Source organism: Eptatretus burgeri, chromosome 8 (assembly GCF_056783735.1).
Source record: "Eptatretus burgeri isolate ZD-2024b chromosome 8, Ebu_testis_v1, whole genome shotgun sequence".
Classification (NCBI taxonomy): domain Eukaryota; kingdom Metazoa; phylum Chordata; class Myxini; order Myxiniformes; family Myxinidae; genus Eptatretus; species Eptatretus burgeri.
The window spans coordinates 96658308-96677528 of record NC_140968.1 but is presented as its reverse complement, the minus strand read 5'-3'; the positions used below and the strand labels follow the sequence as shown (position 1 = coordinate 96677528).

Here is a 19221-nt window from a genome sequence, read left to right as displayed (position 1 = left end):
AGGGAAACGAGAACAGCACTCGGAAGAGTGCATCCCTCTGCCAGGCTGAAAAATTTATGTTTTGTATCCCACTGATAAAGCAATTTGACCTCGTCACACACCCAACATGTCCACCAAGTTTCGTCCGAATCCGTCCATAACCTTTTAAGATATCCTGCTCAGACAGAGACGTACAGGCAGAGACATACAAACGGGTGAAAATAACCTCCGTCCACCTTTGGTGGTAGAAGTAATAAAAACGTATTTCAGCGAAACAATAAATGATAACAAAACCACAATCTCTTTTTGTAAAAAGGTTATCACTTAAAATGTTTAAAAATATATATTTTCAAACTAACGGCCTAGCGAGAGAGTAAATGCAATCACGAGACTGCACATCTTCATCAACTTGACCAACCTGACGAATGTGGCTGATCGTTTTGGTGATCAATGTTTTTCCTTTTCACAAGTTACTTTGTGTATTCGAGTGTGAAACATTACGCAGTAAACAATGTATGTATTTTTGTTTTTAAATGTTAATTTTCATGATTCACTAATCCATGGGAGATGTGGTTTAGGTTGGCCCAGTGGGGCTAGGTCTGAGGTTTGATAATCAAATTTCACGAATAGTTGGACAGGTGCAATGGTTAATGGGACAGGTAAAACCAAAAACCAAAAACCAAAATGCCCCATGGAAAGGCTGGAAAAAAAAAGTTATTGTTGAGACCTATGATTGCGGATGAGAGTTACGCAAATGGCACTGGGCCTTCTCTCTTCGTACTCACATTCTGCCTGCATGTTATAATGGTTGTCAAAATGACGGCGTTATGACGGCCTCCCCCAAGGAGTGTGTGCGTTTCTTAAATAGTCAAATGGATAACATCCAGCCAATGATAGATTATATCATCTCCAATAGCAGGCATGGCATCAACCCCTGAAAAAACTGTAACAGGTAGAAATTTTATCCAATGATAAATATTTTTTGTGCAAACATAATGCATTATCAAGATCCATTGTGTATACGAAACAGGATGGCTGAGAGGTACATAAACTTGCCTCTCAGCTGTCTCGTCGAGGTTTGAATCCTGACCCAGCTAAAACCTGTCATTCTGGTGTTTTACAGGCAGGGCGATTGATTCATCAATGTGTGCCGTCCCTTGGATGGACGTTAAACGGGAATCTAGTCCACCAGCATTCATTGGTGGACGCAAGAGGTCAAATGACAACAGTTATCACTGGTACTCTGAGCAATTTCAAAACTCCTGCCCGAACAGCAGCGAGCATTTCGTTATCGGCACAGCCATGCCCTTAACTAATGATGCCACCCTGCAGCCTTGTGCTGCATACAAAGAAGAATGCAGATGAATTATTAAGTACTTTTAAGTAGAAAAATAAAGGTTTAAAATAATAACGGGGAAGGGACATGGGAAGACAATTCCAAAGAACTACTAGAACAGCACTCAGTGGAGCACACACCTCTGCCAAGGTGAGCTATTTATGTTTTATAGCCCACTGCATCCAGACCTTCACCAAAATGTAATTGGAATTTTCTCGTCAACCATCCAACTCATCACCAACTTTTATCATAACCAGTCTATACCTTTTTTTAGACATTGTGCTATCCATTGTTTTGGCCCGATCCTCAATGGTGAAGAATCACTTTAAAAAAAACAAAAAACATTTTTGAGATATCCTATTCACCGATAGACAGACAAACAAACAAACAGGGGTGAAAACATAACCTCTATCCACCTTCAGTGGCAGCAGTAAAAAGAACCCGAAGGTACATGCTCATGCAAAGACAAAAAAACAGGCCAGCCGACTTAAACTAACATGAAGGACACAGACGCTCACAGGAAAAGTACAAGACAAGAGAATGGCAGAGAGATAGAAGATGGGGATAGTGGAGGAAAAGTTGGTCGCATGGTGCCCACCATGCAGGCTGGGTCCTCCCACACACCGCAATGCAAGGTGGGTGCTCCGTGCCTGAATTGTGACCTTGCAGCATGCAAGATCGGGTGGAACCAGAAGCAAGGCAAGCACTGTCTGCCAGCTACTGTCAGATGCACCAACCCATCCTCTTTCACACGTACCACACTGATAAAACTGACCAGACTAAAGGACCACTCTGCAAAACCAGCCTGTAAAACCCACATCTCAAAACTGGCAACAGCCCTGCTTCCACCTGACCGTGCAAACGAGTGCCTCGGTATTTTAGAGCCTATGGTGCATGAAGTCACAACTCTTGGCCACACTCACCGCCACCTAACGAACTGCTTGCATGTGCACCATTATATGAAGTACGTGGTTATTAATGAATAAAACAGGAAAGGGATGAGAGGAAATGAAAGCACATGTAACAGAGAGTAGTAGAGGAATGGCAGGAAGACAGGAAACTGTACTAAACAATGGATCCTGCCAGCACCAATTGGGGTAATTACGAGACCACTTATTCTAACACTGATTAGGGAGATAACTACGCAATCAATCCTGTAAACCCACTGAGGAAGTTTCATCACAATGAATGTATCGTAAAGAAAAGGGCACAGCCAAAAAAAAAAATAATAATAACTTGATCTATCCTGCTAATTGATTCATAAACAAGCGAGAACAGATGTGGTCTCAGGTAACGTTTCATCCACTTCCCAGCAGGCTTCCTCAGGCCAATCGAGGTTGACTGTCCTGAGGACACAACTTCTAATTTAAATATTTTGAAACAAACTGAGCCTGCATAATATCATGTTGTAAGTCAATCAGGCAAAACACTTTTGACGTCAAATTGATCACATGCATACTCATGAATGATAATCTGATAGTCTAGACCCGGGAGGACAAAGCCTGTTGTTGATATACAGCCGAAGACGATGGTAACGCCTACAGGATATGTAACACCCACAGCAATATATGCTGTGTCTTCTGTTCACCCATAAGACGTTTGGGACAAATACACAACCCGCCAGCATCTTTACAGCATCCAAATTTGCACAACCCTAATCCATTTATTCCGTTCTGCCAAATTTAAAGTATACTTTTATAATTTCATGCAGGATGGTAACATTCTGGTGGGCGGTGCTTCCAGCACCATTCCACCATCATATTGTTGCTTTCTGGCCATCACCACAAAGGGATGATTTATAGCCACATATCCAGCTTAAGAGTTCCTGATTAAGATCAAGAGTCCTTGATGGGTTAAGCATCATGAGATATGCTTATGATCGTTTTCAACAAAATTGGGACAATTTCCACAAGAGATTGACACTGGAAGTCTCCGTATCGGTCACTCTGTCGAGGGGAAAAGATTACGTCTGCTTCCATCCATACAAGGTAAAAGTAGGTTTCAAGTCCATTTTATCCCCACAATTTTTTGGGGGAAAAAAACTGGGGCTATTGTAATCAGGTTTGTCTGGCCGTCTGTCAATCCGTCGTACTATATTCTCCTCAACGGGTATGTAGAACTTCACTAAACTTAGTAGTTATGATCACCACATGGCACGAAGGTACAAGAGCAGTCACATTTTTGGTCCCGCCCACTGGAGTGGGGTCAAATACCAAGAAAATTAAATTCTGGGTACATTTTTTAAATGAAACCTTGTCTATGTAATCAGCATTGTGAGACAAAATATGGAGCGATTCTTTGTTTTTGACCCCCAGTCATGCCCCAAGAGGTGGGGACTTAGGGTCACGGGTGAAAACGAAAGTTTCTTTATTACTCAAAATTTAATATATTGGGTCATTCCCTGGTGGAATTTTTTTGCCATCTTTCAACTTTGCGTTAGGTGGGAAGTGTACGTATTTGTGGAGTGCCACCGACTTCGCCATTGTTTATTTTACTGTCCATTATCCTGATGGTAAGATGAAGAAAACTGCCCCTCTCCAAAGGCTTTTGGCCAACATGCTCATCTGCCGCACAAATTTCTGTCTTCAATGTCCTAACATCACAATAGTTCTACCACCTCGGCTCAGTCCAAGTAATACTGATCCTGAAATACGAGTCACAATGGCCCCGGTGCCTGCTAAAGGGGTAGACGTAACGGAATTGTAGGTTCATGCTACCCGTTGTTTGATTTTGTCAGTCCTAAGCAGTTTTCTAATAATTTTGTTTGTCGTTTCATAGTTATCGTTTTATGTAAGTTGTTGATCGAATCGTGAATTTGGAACTGCTAAAACATGTCAGAGATGCTCAAGTATGGAGACCATACTTGAACATCTCTCCTTAGCCACTTCAGAGTTCCTTTCTAGTTTCTTGTAAATTTATTGGGAACATACATGTCACCAATAAAAGTTTAACTTAATCCTGAAATTGTGGTGTTAGTTATTTTGCTTACAGTCTGTGAGCATACAGTGTGTGCGTGTTCTTGAATTATCTCTAAATGAATGTTAGCACAAGTGTTTGTCATCCCAACAGCAAAGATCAGAATTGGCTGTTCAGTCAGCAACCCCATTGTCATCCTCACCCTCGAGGCTGTCTCTTTTCCCTGGTTTTGGGTAAGCTGAGTTTTTTTTTTCTTAAAAAAAACAAAAACATTTCAACCCTTAATGGGGTAACCTGGGGTTTTGAGAACCCTGATGTAAGCTGGGTTCCATTTTCTGAGCGCAATACCATCTATACTTGGAGCACAAGCACAGTCAATGCACCACCCACGTCAATCAAAACTGCTTCAGATGAGCGTGTTGTGAATCTTGATCTCTGGTACGAAATACTGAATAAAATGCCATCCAATACTCTCTGGAAAGTCCAGTCAAAGTGAAATTACATTTGAATATCACCCAACTTTGTTGAAAATACGATGATCGCTAGCAAAAACAAAATGTCAGTCATCACATGCGTATGCGTGTACCTTTGCAGAAACTTTATTTTTTTTATGGTGAAAAATCTTCAAAATACAAATGAGATTGCCAAAAACAATCAAAACCATTTTTTTTTTAAAATAAAAATCTCAGATAATTTAAACCACAAAAACAAATTCCAAATTTGTTCGTGAATTTCTGGCCAGACAACTCTTGCAGATGAATGGCAAACGGGTTGGGAACCACTGCTTGAGACGATGAATCACATGGTGGAAACTGCAGCAATTCTTAGTTAATAAAAAGCCCTTTAATGTGTCATGCAATTTCATTCAAGAATTACCAACACGACGAAACGTACTTTTCTCCAGAGGAAGAAAGATCAACATCTTCCACAAAATTCACAATCAAAGGAGAGCCAGGAGGATATTCGAACCGGTTCAGCTTCTCCTTTGCGTAGATAGCAGATGCTGGGTTGTTATAGCGAATGTAGCCAAGCCCTGAAACAGAAAGAAGGAAATAAAAGTTAAAAGAATAATAATAAAAAAATAAACTTTGAACATCTCAATTGAACCATCATTTAACCCAATAAAAATTACAAAAATTGTATGCTTTAAGAATCATCAAGGAATATAAAATAGCGACAATGTGGCTGTAAAAAAACAGAAGAAAAAAATCCAATATATCTGTTTGCAAAACCCTACTAAGTTCTAAAAACAAAATACTTTGATGCTCAAAATAAAAATTAAATAAAACATTTATTTAAAAAAACAACAAAAAAAAAACACAGGACATGCCAGAGTAAATTGATATGTCGGTGTTAACGAACATCCTGTATTTCACAAATGAGGGGCTCCAATATGTTCCATGGATACGAGAGAACGAAAGTCAATTGCCAAATTTTTATGGGGTCCACAACTCTTGGAGGATTACGAATGGACCAAATCTTTCAGAAGCCGGCTGGCCAGGCCTTGTGTTCCACTGGAAGTAGTAATGGCAGGAATTAGGAATTTGGTCGGGTATCGACAAAAATCTTGCCTGTTCTTCATCAAAAGACACGATGAGTTCTTTAACTTCCACCAGCAATTAATGCTAACAAATCAATTCCCATTTTCTTGTCTCCCTAATGGATGGCAATTTTTTGACGCAGTACCCTGCCACGCATAGTGCCAGGTCGAGAAGTTTATCAGACTGAAAATCAAATGTGGACAGCTCGAAGGTAAGTGCACTCACTTTGCATCATTTTGTCGCACGACAGCGGAAGAACGATATAGAACGGGAGGAGGGGTGTGGGGGGGGAAGAGAAATGGAGGAACTAAGAGAGAGAGCAAGAGATGGGTGGAATAAGCTGTGGGATGTTAGGGGAGTGTGGGAGAAATGCGGTTGTGGGAATTTAATGGGGGGGGGGGAATGAAAGAAACAGTGAAGGGTAACATGTGAGTATATAATGGACAGTGTGTGGAGGGCTGAAGGGGAGTCAAATTTGTCATTTTTGCATTACATGCTCAAGGAGACGGGGATGGGTCAGGCATCTGCTTGGGGGATGGCCAGACGGAGGCCCCTGGAGTGCTGGCAGAAAGTGGACGCAGTGACACGCTGTTCTGATGCATGCTCCCAGACCTGACCTCACCTGATGCTTGTGACCCAATCAGGACGAACAGACATTATAATCACAAACACTAACATGCTCCGATTGTGAGAAGTATCATTCAAAACTTAATGAAAGCTGTGGAAGAAAAATAAGAACGATGCGAATACAAACAATATAGGGAAAACACTTTCACAACCTACACCAATTATAAACTAGCACCTTAAGACAAAAACACAAAACGGATACCCTCAACTTTAGCAAGAGATTCTTGGGTTCCAAGCCAAAACAAAGACCTGTCCAAACTTTTCATTCACATTAACCACCGCAGATACAAGGCACTTAGAACTTTTACTTACTACAGCCATTGAATACATCCTTCTGGGCATCACAGAAATCCAGTCCAGGTATTAGTCTGAAAATTGCGGTGAGCTGATCTCGAGTGATGCTTGGATTCATAGCCACAGAGAGACACCTTGTGATACCCGGCAAGTGATTTGATAACTGGTTGGATGAGGGAGGTCCTGCATGTCGTCCCACATCCAAGTCACCTGAAAATGAAGAAGTTTGACCTAGAAAAAGCAGAGGAAAATTATATATTAGCTAAATAGCATAGATAATTGTGATTGGTCATCTCTTTTTAAGATTATATTGTGGGAAAAAAACAAACTTGAACTTGTTTCCAAAATAGTGGGGAAGATGAAATGAGGCACCAAATGTGTAATGGCGCTCAACTCAGAAATGTGTGAACAATGGTACAAATGAGTTGAGGAACAGGCTTCGGCACCGACTCACTCCATTTTGCAGAGCGACAATCTTGTAAATTGCTGGAAAATAGTTGCCTCTCAAGGCTCACATGATATAAATACGTTTCAACAAATACCTACTACTTATCATCGATATATTACGAAAACTCACATCTTGTATGTTCCCAAAATACAGCCAAAACGGTACAGGATGGCGCAAAAATGTTAGGGCCACCTTACTCACCATTCTCCTGCGGTGTGCAGTATAAAGTTTCGTTCAAATCAGGCAACGAAAAAAATTATTAAACAAGCTCGAATGAGCAAAGATCCTCGTCCTCTTAATGATGACGTCATAAAAACGAATACGACGTCATTGTGATGTATCAGGTTTGCGATAAATTATCTGTGCTAATGCCCAGCTTGATTCCCGCAAACAAAATTCAAACAGCTTGCCAAGTTTCGGAGATAATGGTATCGGCGATTTCCATTAGCGGCGATATTATGACGTCAACTTTTTTCTGGGAAGAATTTCCAAAATCGGAGATGGTTACTGCCTGTGCGTGGGCTTTCTGCATATACATGGCAAGTTTCACGAAGATCCGATGAAAACTCTGGGTTGTGAAACAAAAAATGTCAAAAAATAGGAATGACATCATAAAAATTGATATGACGTCATAGTGATGCATCTTATGTGCGGTAATGCATCTCTGCTGATGTGCTGTTCGATTCCCGCAAACAGAATTCAAAAAGCCTGCCTAGTTTGAGATAATTTTTTTAGGCGATTTCCATTAGCGGAGATATTTTGAAATCATAACTTTTTCTCGGAAGAATTTTCAAAATTGGAGATGGTAACTGTCTGCGGAGGGTATTTTTACATATATATGCCAAGTTTCAGGAAGTTTCGATGAAAACTGTAGGCTGTGAAACAAAAAAGTCCACAAGAACAACGTGAGTAAGACTTAGAGATCCTCCACGAGGATCTAAAAATGAATTCCCGATTCAGTCAAGTACTCTTCAGGAGTATTCGAACAATGCAAACAACCTCAGCGGTATAGTTCGCTGGAGCTATCTTTTTTTTTTTCTTGAAAAAATTTTTTTTTCATCAACCGCTGTCACAACGGGAACCCAACGGGTTCACGGGTCATCCAACTATTTGTAGGATTTTCGGGTGGGGGGGGGGAGAACGACCAAATGACCTCTCTGATGCTACTGTATATGCTGGAAAAACAAAACAAAACAGAAGTCAAGTATTTTAGGATCTCATGTGTAAATGCTTCAAAAAGGCACACAACCCAACCAGTTGTGAACGTAAAGGAGCAAAGAGGGCGTGAGATGTCTTATATAATTTGGTAGGAGGGTTACATCATTAGATCTGGCATGCAAAATCTGTAAAACATAAAGCTACACAAAACATACAGGATACTAGTTTCATCAACCTACCCCAATTACGTCACCGAGATATGGCCCAGACACAAAAAGAGACATCGGATTGATAAAACCAGTAAGATTACGTGTGTCAAACTATACACCATGCAATGTTTCGTCAAACAGTCTCAATTACTAAGCCGTCCCAACATTCCCCCAACAAGAGGAAAAGGTGATCTTCAGCATACCCACCCCACCCTCCCTCCCCAATAGGAGGGGGAACGCGCACACACGCGCGCACACACACACACACACACACACACACACACACACACACACACACACACACACACACACACACACACACACACACACACACACACACACACACACACACACACACACACACACGGTGACCCTGATGCTTGTGACCCAATCAGGATGAACAGACCTGATATCGTGCTATATATCGTATTTAGGCCGATCTCTCAATGGTGAAGAATCACTTTAAAATTTTCGTAGTCGGATCCGGATCTTCAGCAAAATCTAATCACTTCCTCCTTGTCACACACCTAACGTGTTTAATCATATATTAAACTGGAAGGACACTCGGTAGAGCGCATACCTCCGCAACGTAATGCCTGATCCACACAAACATATCAGGCCGAATACATTTTTGAGATATCGTGCTATATATCGTATTTAGCCCGATCTCTCAATGGTGAAGAATCACTTTAAAATTTTCGTAGTCGGATCCAGATCTTCAGCAAAATCTAATCACTTCGTCCTTGTCACACACCTAACGTGTCCACAAAATTTCATCCGGATCCATCCACAACTTTTTGAGATATCTGCACACAAAAAAGACAGACAGACAGACAGAAAGGGGTGAAAACATAACCTCCTTCACCTTCGTTGGCTGAGGTAAATATAGTGGAGTCCATGGTGCCTTCGCAAATCACCACACTTCCCATATCAAGCAAAGTTGAAAGATGGCAAAAAGTTCCACCAATGACCCAATGTCAAATTTTGAGTTAAATTTTTTCCATTTTGATTCTGACCTGTGACCCGAAGTCCGTACCCCCTGGGGCATGAACCAGGAGTCACATCCCCAAAAAAGTTACATATTTCATGTGCTCCCCTATGTTGGTTACAGAGCCAAAGTTTCATTGAAATGTTTAAAAATGTGCCCATAATTGCATTTTTGGGTCTTTGACCATTTGACCACACTCCAGAGTTTTCGGAGGCACGGCCAAAAATGATACTGCTCTCGCACCCTTTTGCCATGACGTGATCATAAATACTAAGTTTGGTAAATTTTGCATAATGTTTCAGGAGATAGCATGATGGATAGACATAAGGAGCCTGTTTCTCCTCCCCCCCAAAAAAAAATTAAGCATGGTGATGATAAACTGCAACAGGAAAGTATGCAACAAACATCATTGAAGGACAAAACAGTAACTTCGTATACAAGGGAATGTTAAAGAATTTACCAAAAGGAGGCGGCATAGGCTTTGGCCCCATACTCTGCCCACTCTGCATAGCACCTAGGAAGCGGCCATCGTGGCCGAAGCCATCACGCAAGCCGGGTGTAGAATGGTGCCATTCACCTTGAGGAGTTTGGTTGGCACGGTATTTCGGTTCGGCCAAAATGGCTCGGAATCCTGACAGAAAATGGCAAGGTGTGGGGGGGGGAGTGGGGTTTGGTGGGACAGTGGAAGTGGAATATCACAAAATATAAAATTTGCTGAGCAAGGAGTAGTACTTATTATGAAGACATAAATTGTTCAGCAAAAGGAGGGAGCATAAAGATTTTGGCTCTATGTTCTGCGCACTGCCCAGCATGTTGTGACGCCACACACACGCACAATTTGTGACCATTAACGTAGTAAAAGAAACGAGGATGGATCACTTGCAAACGTCTGGAGTTCAAGCTTGTGGATTGAAAGGAAAACAAAAACTGCTCTTACATTTGCCAAATGAATACAACAAGCAATCATGATCAGCCCACTGTTGATTATGTAGCAAGGAATATAAAGCCGTATACTGCATTAAGAAACCTTAGACGTGAATTAATTAAATTGATATTGACCAATATTTTTCAGGAGTTGGAACTCTGAAACCTGCCATGGTTTTCCTGCTTCCCGGATCATGTCAGAGGAAATTCCAAAACTCGAGTAGCGGTTAAATAACTCAGCAACACCAGAAAGTGCAAAATACTTTGAGTGGTTGAGCATCTTGGGAGGGTAATGGAATCTTTGATGGAGGAAATGCCATCAGAAGGCAGATCAATTCAAATAATTGGGGCAAAATTTCCCCTTTGACCCACCTCACAAAAAAGTTGGATCACTTGACACAGTAATCATCATAATAATAATAATAATAATCTTAATATCATGGAGCAAATGTGGATGTCACCAAAACTCCAAAATTGACATGTGGCAGAAATAGCACCACCTTTGGTGATAGTCTGTATTACAAATCATCTTCCTATATCAGTTTATCTAATGCTGGGGAGGGAGCATAATATGTTACGATCAATAAAATTTCTTTCAAATATGACAAAAATTATATAAAGTGCATTTTCAAGAATGCCACAGCCACTGAAGATGAGCCAAGAAGGATATGCCTGCCTGGAGGGTGGGGGTTCTCGCTAGTCATAATATTAGTTTTGATAGTAGGTCATTGTAGAAGTAGTAGTAGTAGTAGAAGACAGACATGCAGACTAAATGAGTAATATCAGAGATTTGGTCATCGAAGATTTCCCCCCCCCTCCCCAGAGGGTGACAGCTCATTCCTTGCTCTTGATTCTCCGATCGCAATCATGTACATTTGGAATCGGGGAAAAAAAAGACAACACAACAAACAATCCGCATTCTGTAACTACCCAACTTTTAAAGGAAACTTACTTCTGTCAGAATTTTCTATGGCCAAAGCAGCCTGAGATGGCCTCATGTATCGGACGTAGCCATAACCTTTGCCTTCGCCAGAGACTTTATCCCTTTGAATCCTGCAATATTCAATGTCACCAAATTCCTGAAAAACCAAAACATAATATCAGGGCAACTTGAATGGGAGTAAAATAAAATCTTACCACGATGAAAAACAATGGAACGAGTGGGAATGGGAATGGGAATGCTGTCAAACAACTCATCTCCATCAGCTTAAAAAAAATAAATGTCATTCCTATTTGTGAATCCCACTAAACTATCATGTGTGAAGGAGCAAAATAATCAATGTGTGTATTTAGACCCCAATGGACTTGGGCTGAAACGAGGGGGCTTTAGGATTGGGTCACATCCGTTTGTCTGCAGACTTATCGCGGATATATGTACAGACCAATTTTCTTCAGACTTGGCACAAAGACAACACATGATGGTATACATATGCACATCATTTTGTTTTGCGAACAGATCAAAGATGGCCAACTCGCAGCCATTTTAGTTGTTAAAAAAAAACCCAACGTTGAACATGTCCTCAACCATTTCTTGGGCATGCGTCGACCAATGTTATTTAAACGTGGCACAAACATAATGAATGATGGCTAACATATGCATGTTATTATTTTTTCGAGATCAGATCCCAGGTGGCTAACTGGTGGCCATTTTATTACTTAACCGTGTCCCCAACCGGGGCATTCCATGTCAAGTATACACACCCTCCTGACGCTAATACCTCATTTTCTCCCCATATGTTGGTCATTTATTCACTTGGGTGGAAAAACTCAAAATACCAACTTTTAGACCAATGGGCCCATTTTAGCCCCCCCCCCAAGTTTGGGTGCCGCCGGTTGCCCCACAATCTTCCAGAGGCCATATCACAGGTTGTAGCGGTCCGATTTGGCTGATCTTGGTATCAAAATGCTCGTAAAAGCGAGATCTTTCGAATCACGTAAAGTAAAATCACTCCGAAACAGTAATTGAAAAAGTTATACTTTGGGGCGCCCTTTGACCTTGGGCCCCCGCTCCCCAGCCAAACCGATGGTCTCAATTTTTTGTGTGAGAATACCCCTTCATATACTCCAACACCTCAGCATAAATGAAAATGGGATCTCAATGGATTCAAGTGTGATGATGGTTTTATTGTTCGGGGACTCGGGTGCTGGACACAATACATAGCACAATATTTGAACACAAGATTTCCAATACACGATATCAGTAGTATATTATGTTCACGAAAAAAAAATAAGTGACCACTGTATGTCTGTATGTCTGTATGTCTGTATGTCTGTATGTCTGTATGTCTGTATGTCTGTATGTCTGTATGTCTGTATGTCTGTATGTCTGTATGTCTGTATGTCTGTATGTCTGTATGTCTGTATGTCTGTATGTCTGTATGTCTGTCTGTCTGTCTGTCTGTCTGTCTGTCTGTCTGTCTGTCTGTCTGTCTGTCTGTCTGTCTGTCTGTCTGTCTGTCTGTCTGTCTGTCTGTCTGTCTGTCTGTCCCGAGCATAGCTCCGTGGGTTTTGATCCGATCCTGACAAAATTTTGGTGGGAGGTTTATATCATGATCTAGTTGTGTTTTCCTGAAAATGGGCGTGGTGCACCCATTTTAGGCGGAGCCACGCCCAAAAAACATGTTTTTAGGAGGTAGCTGATTTCAATTTGCATCTTCTCCGAGGGGGTTTGTCGAATATGACAGGGGTTTCGGTATTTGGTTCGCCCAATGGCACCTGCATAGCCCCACGGAGCTCGATTTTTCATTTTCGTCCCAAGGTCAAGGTCATGAACGAAAATTGCGAATTTTGACATAAAAAAATTTCTTCTCCGAGGGGTTTGTCAAATCTGGTAGGGGTTTCGGTATTTGGTTAGCCCAATGGCATCTGCATAGCCCCACAGAGCTCGATTTTTCATTTTCGTCCCAAGGTCAAGGCCACAACGTCACAAACTTAGAAAAGTGCGAATTGTGTTTTTTAAGAGGTAGCCGATTTCAATTTGCATCTTCTCCGAGGGGGTTTGTCGAATCTGGCAGACGTTTCGGTATTTGGTTAGCCCAATGGCACCTGCATAGCCCAACGGAGCTCGATCTTTCATTTTCGTCCCAAGGTCAAGGTCACAAGGTCACGAACTTAGAAAATTGCGATTTCAACATAAAAATCCATCTTCTCCGAGGGGTTTGTCGAATCTCGCAGTGGTTTCGGTATTTGGTTAGCCCAATGGCACCTGCATAGCCCCACGTAGCTCGATTTTTCATTTTCGTCCCAAGATCAAGGTCACAAGGTCACAAACTTAGAAAATTTCGAATTTTGACATAAAAATCATACGACCGCCCAAACTTTGAGAGCTTGGAAGACAATATTTTTTATGCATAATCTTGAGGTCATTCCCCACCTAAAGTCATGAAACCATTTTGCTCTATCTCAAACACCTTGCCTGTGGCGCCCCCTTCAAGTTTGTTTTTACGCTGATTTCATCAAAGTATGGATAATCCGATGAGTGCGAAATGCCATATAGCCTATATGACATTATATTGTTTCTGGAATGTTCCAGAGGACGTTTTGCACCAAAGGTCATAATCCTTGACATTTGACCTTTAAAGGTCACAAAGGTCAAATTTTCAAAGTTGTGGGAATCGAACCGGGTTTTCGACCACTCTTAGACGAACTAACTCCAATAAGCTATAGCACGTATCCTGTTTCCTTATTTTAATGTCCACAACATTGTTTTGTGACCTTTAAAGGTTATGCAAAGGTCAAATTTTTAAAGTTGTTGAACGAAACCAGGTTTTCGACATTTTGCAGCTGAAAACCTGTCACTCGTACCACATCATGTTGATCATTTTTATAACTTGGTCAAACATTATCACATTGTCTCATCCTTGACTTCTGAAACAATCTACATCGTCAAATACCGCTCGTGAACCATCGTCGTCTTCAGACTTGTACATAAATTTTCCACATGCACATGCAGGAACTGGAAGTGATACTAGTAAGAGTAAGAGTTTTTCCTAGCATATTATAGTCAATATTTTTTGCCAACCAATGTTTTATTTGACAGCTGTGTTTCTTTTTTTACTGATTGTGTAGGTTCTACCTGTAGCAGTTTTTGGTTCTACGGAAAGAAATATATCAGAAATGTCTAAAATGCAGTGATCTTCAATGTCAGGAAAAAAGAAACTATTTGCGAGCCCGTTTGGATGAATAAAATTCACTTTCACTTCATGAGTGTCCTGAAAGGCTTCCATGATGCAGTCAAGCCACCATTTTCCATCATAGTGCACTGTGACATAACCTGAGAGTTTCCCGTTAAAAGTTGAAGATTTTGAAATAGCTGACTCGATACGGTGTTCCTCGCGAAGGCTGAAATCGCGTACTTGAAGAGCAGTTTCAGAAATAGGGATGAAAGCATGAAGTTTTTGAGTTCCAGCTATGGTTTTGGCCATTTTTAACCTTTCTTCCAGATTTCGTCCTTCCTTGTCATACGCCTCGTGGATCCCGTAACCAAACTTCATTTCATTCAAACCATTTTCAGCAAAGGCGAAAAGATCTTTTGGAGAAATAATTTGACGTCTTAAGGTCGACGCAGGCTCTCACGTGTTGCTTCTCGTTTGACTGGACCTCCCACGCCATCTGAAGGGCCCTTACCATGACTTGTGGCAAAAAATGCCATTCTGCGTCAATTCCATCCTCTGATATGTGACGACATCGGTTTATGAAGGCTTTGCAATTCTTATATTGGCCAGCGCAACCGTCTGAGAAATAGTAAAGTTTCTTTGAATTTCCAAAGCTAGATTTCAAGTGTTTAATGAGCATTCTTTGGAAGAGGTGGACTGAGACAAAGTCATGAGTATTGCATTCTGATATAATCATGAACGAATCGTGGTTTAATTTGCCATCGTCCGATTTGAAATAGTAAACCCAGGGGCGAATTGTCGCTTGAGAGCAGTTCCAATGGAATCCTTGGGCCGCATCCTGCATGACAAACGAATAGTTCTCTGAGAAGTCTCCAATAATGACAAATTCTCCTTCACCGATTTCGTCTTTCTTATTTTTCAGAAACTGAGATTGGGCCTTGGCAATGAAGTCGTGTCTCACTAATTTCACCACGCGTTCACAGAATTGATTAATGAATTCTTCCAAAGGCAGGACCATGGAGCTCAGTTCAGATCTGTCGGAGGATGTCCACCGTTTAAACTGAATTTCATCAATATCCTCTAGTTCATAAGCACTCTGTTGATCGGTTTTGAAGTCTTCAATTGATGGGCAACTTTCACAAGTTCTGAAATAACATGCCGGTTGTGCTGGGTTACTAACTTTGCGTGCTATCACATGATGATAGCTCGGAAGTTCGGCTATCTGTGGCATTTTGAAACCAAACATCATGAGTTTCACATTTTGAAGTATCGTACATACACATACACTGTGTGTACTGCCAGAACCGGCCAGGACACACTCTGAGGGACGGAGCATGGCGAACTTCGCGAATCCAACTTTCAACCCAGGGTTCTTCCCTTTGAATTTCTGAAACAGTTCCTTGAGATTGTTTAATACCAGGCGCTTTTGAATTTTGTCTTTTCCATGTTCATTCCTGACCACCACACAGTCCTTTTTTCCCGGCATTATTCGGCTGACTTCATCACTTTGGTAAAATTCGGTTACGGCGGATTTCACTTCGTCAGGCAATATTTTACCCTGTTTGGGATTTGGAGACGATAGCATACCATTTTCTTTCTCTAAATTTTTGACTTGCACAGCCATTCTTTGGGAGCAACTGAATTCACTCATCATCCCTCTGATGCTCATATTCCTGGCAAATATAATCAGTATTCGTATTTGCTCTGAACGGCTCAAAACAACGTATTTTTCTTTCAGGCTTTTGATCACCTCTGGCATGCAGTTTTCATCACATTTTGATGCTGTATTTTGTGTTTTCTCTGCAGTGCTTGGTCCAGCAACTAGTTCTAATTTCTTTCAAACAGAATCTTCCACTTTACTTCGATTTTCAGGAATGTACCCTGGGTTCCTTTCCAGCTTTCGTTTGTCGAATGGGCTTTTGCCTTTCATCAATAACGACTGGTTTAATAGGTCAACTTCTGCTTCTCGCTCAAAAACCTCCTCGTCCTCATCTGTCGAAATAGATTCTGCAATGCCTTCGATAGTACCTTCTGATGATAATTTCGAACTGGTCGAAGATGATTCTTCAATACGCTCTGGTGACAAATAAGAAAGTTTTTTTCTGCATGAAGTACAAAGTCTGTCATCTTTTTTCACCTTTAAAGAAAATTTCATCAACATATCATTTGACACATTGCGAAGATCTTTTCGTTGTTTCGTTTTATGGCAGCTGAACGGATCGCAACAGTATTTTCGGAACTCCTTTCGATCTTTAGTTGCCATGCTTACTGCAAAATGTGCAAAAACTGAGATTATCCCATTTATAACTTAATTCGATGATGGTTATACAAAAAATGTACACTTAAAAATCAATAGACACAATAGGCAGATATATATATATATATATATATATATATATATATATATATATATATATATATATATATATATATATATATATATATGTATGTATGTATGTATGTATGTATGTATGTATGTATGTATGTATGTATGTATGTATATATGTATGTATATATGTATGTATATATGTATGTATATATATGTATATATATATATATATATATATATATATATATATATATATATATATATATATATATATATATATATATATATATATATATATATATATATATATATATATATATATATATATATATATATATATATATATATATATATATATATATATATATATATACTGTTGCGGTTGTGGAAATTCACAGAACACCATTCAGGTTCCCCGAAGATCAGTTATTTCGATAAGTATGCGTTTCAGGTTAGAATCCCCACCGATGTGTAAAGGGGTTTGTTCGTGTGCCAGGCTGTGAATTTTTGAGGTAGTCATTATTCTTTTTCTGTCTTTTATTTTAAAACAACACCAACCACCATCTTCTCAACAAACAACGCCATCTTCACTACCCAGCATCTACAACACGAAACAAACAGCAACCGTCATCTCCTCATCATCGACAAACAACGCCGTCTTCGCAACCCAGCATCTCCGACAACACGAAACAACCCCAACCATCATCTCCTGAACAAACAACGCCAAGCCAATTTGCATAATCGGATCACAGGACGGCTTCCCCGAAACCAACTAGTGACGTCAGACTTGGGGTTTCCAGCGATGGGTGAGGTCGGAGGTGAAGAGTGGGCAGAGCCCCAGCCTCGGGTGAGAGTTCAAAGGGCGGACGCCCAGCCTTATAAAAAGGGCGGAGTCGAGTCGCAGAGGTCGAGTCGAGTGTCGGTGGTGAAGAAGTCAGCAGGGGAGCGGTGGAGAGCGCCGGTCGGAGGAGGGTGGAGTGAGCATCGGAGAAGTCAGAGAGTGCCAGACGAGAGTCGGAGGTCGTCAGAGAACAGCCGGAGAGGAGCGCGTGCCAGAGGTCCTGCCAGCTGCGGTGGAGTCGAGCAAGCTGCGTCGTGGTCCGGGCGAACGGCCCCGAGACGGTCGAGCAACGTCGCTGAGGTAGTGAACGGGTCCCAAAGAGCATCAACTAAAAGAGAAAAAGACCCGTTCACTCCTCCGAACGAGTCGCCGGCCAGGCCCGACCGACCAGGCCGTGGTGAGGGCCGGACGACCAAGGGGAACCGAGCAAGCCGCTCGCCAGGCTGCTCAAGCCGCCCGGCCGCTCAAGCAACTGAAGAGTTGCGACACGAGGGTCAAGCAAGAGACACCAGGGGTCACCGACCCGAAGACTTTAGAGCCGTCACAAGGGGCGGTCAGGAAACCTGCCCGGCCTCTTGTGAGCCTACGGTCATCCAGGCTCAGAGTTTGAATAAAGGCTCATGAGCCCGTTTCTTTTCTGGGGTTTTGTATGAAAGTGTTCTGTGGCGCCTTGTCGTCTTAAGTAGAATTGTTGGTTAAGTGCGTGCCTGTACATAATAAATAGAAACCGGATGTCGGCTTTGCTCGTATCATGTCCCCATCCCCCATTGATTGCTTATTTGAAATAAATGACCCCATTGTTTGAATGTCAATCTGCTCGTTGCGTCATTTCCTCCCATTGACTTCCACGGCGCGTTCGGGTAATTAGCAGGCTATTAAAGCTAAATAAAAGTGGTTATTTGGTCCGAAGGAACTTGGCGATTAAAACCGCTCGGCATCGCACACGGAACGAGCGCGCTTAGCGGCTCGTTTCCGTACGAGTTCCGTCGAGGTATAAATTCTCAGTACTTCTGTCTGCACGGATAATTAGGTATATCGAGATTCGGCGATTAACCCTGTACCGCGTGGACAAAATATTGACAGTTTATAGTGCGTTAAGGCACCTGTAGCAGGTTTCCGGAGTTGTCCGGAAGCTATGACTGAATTCCGGTTTTCGACGGACGCGCGACTGCGGTTGGGCCTGAAGAGGTCGCGCGTGGCTGTCCGAACCGGGGAATTCGAAACAATACACACACACACACACACACACACACACACACAATAGTACAGAGATGATGATTGTCAATTTCAGACATAAAGTCGCCTGCCAGCAGGTGACATCATTGGAACGATGATGGCAAACGTCACCCAATATTGAATCAAGAATTAGTGATATGTGGACCCCGAACAATAAAACCATCATCACACTTGAATCCATTGAGATCCCATTTTCATTTATGCTGAGGTGTTGGAGTGTATGAAGGGGTATTCTCACACAAAAAAAAAATAAATAAATAAATAAATAAAAAAATCGGGA

The 19221-nt window shown here is 41.5% G+C and overlaps 1 protein-coding gene across 2 annotated transcripts in view; it reads right to left on the bottom strand.

The window, feature by feature from the left end:
* The window catches only part of RBM45 (RNA binding motif protein 45), a 46105-nt gene that overhangs the window by 17619 nt on the left and 9265 nt on the right, over positions 1-19221 (bottom strand). For both annotated transcript variants that reach the window (XM_085893102.1, XM_085893101.1), the window contains exons 3-6: positions 11373-11499; positions 9957-10127; positions 6712-6924; positions 5126-5264 (exon numbers count right to left, since the gene is read on the bottom strand). In XM_085893102.1, the coding sequence (XP_085749228.1) occupies positions 5126-5264; positions 6712-6924; positions 9957-10127; positions 11373-11499 (650 nt within the window). The remainder of the gene's footprint in view (positions 1-5125; positions 5265-6711; positions 6925-9956; positions 10128-11372; positions 11500-19221) is intronic.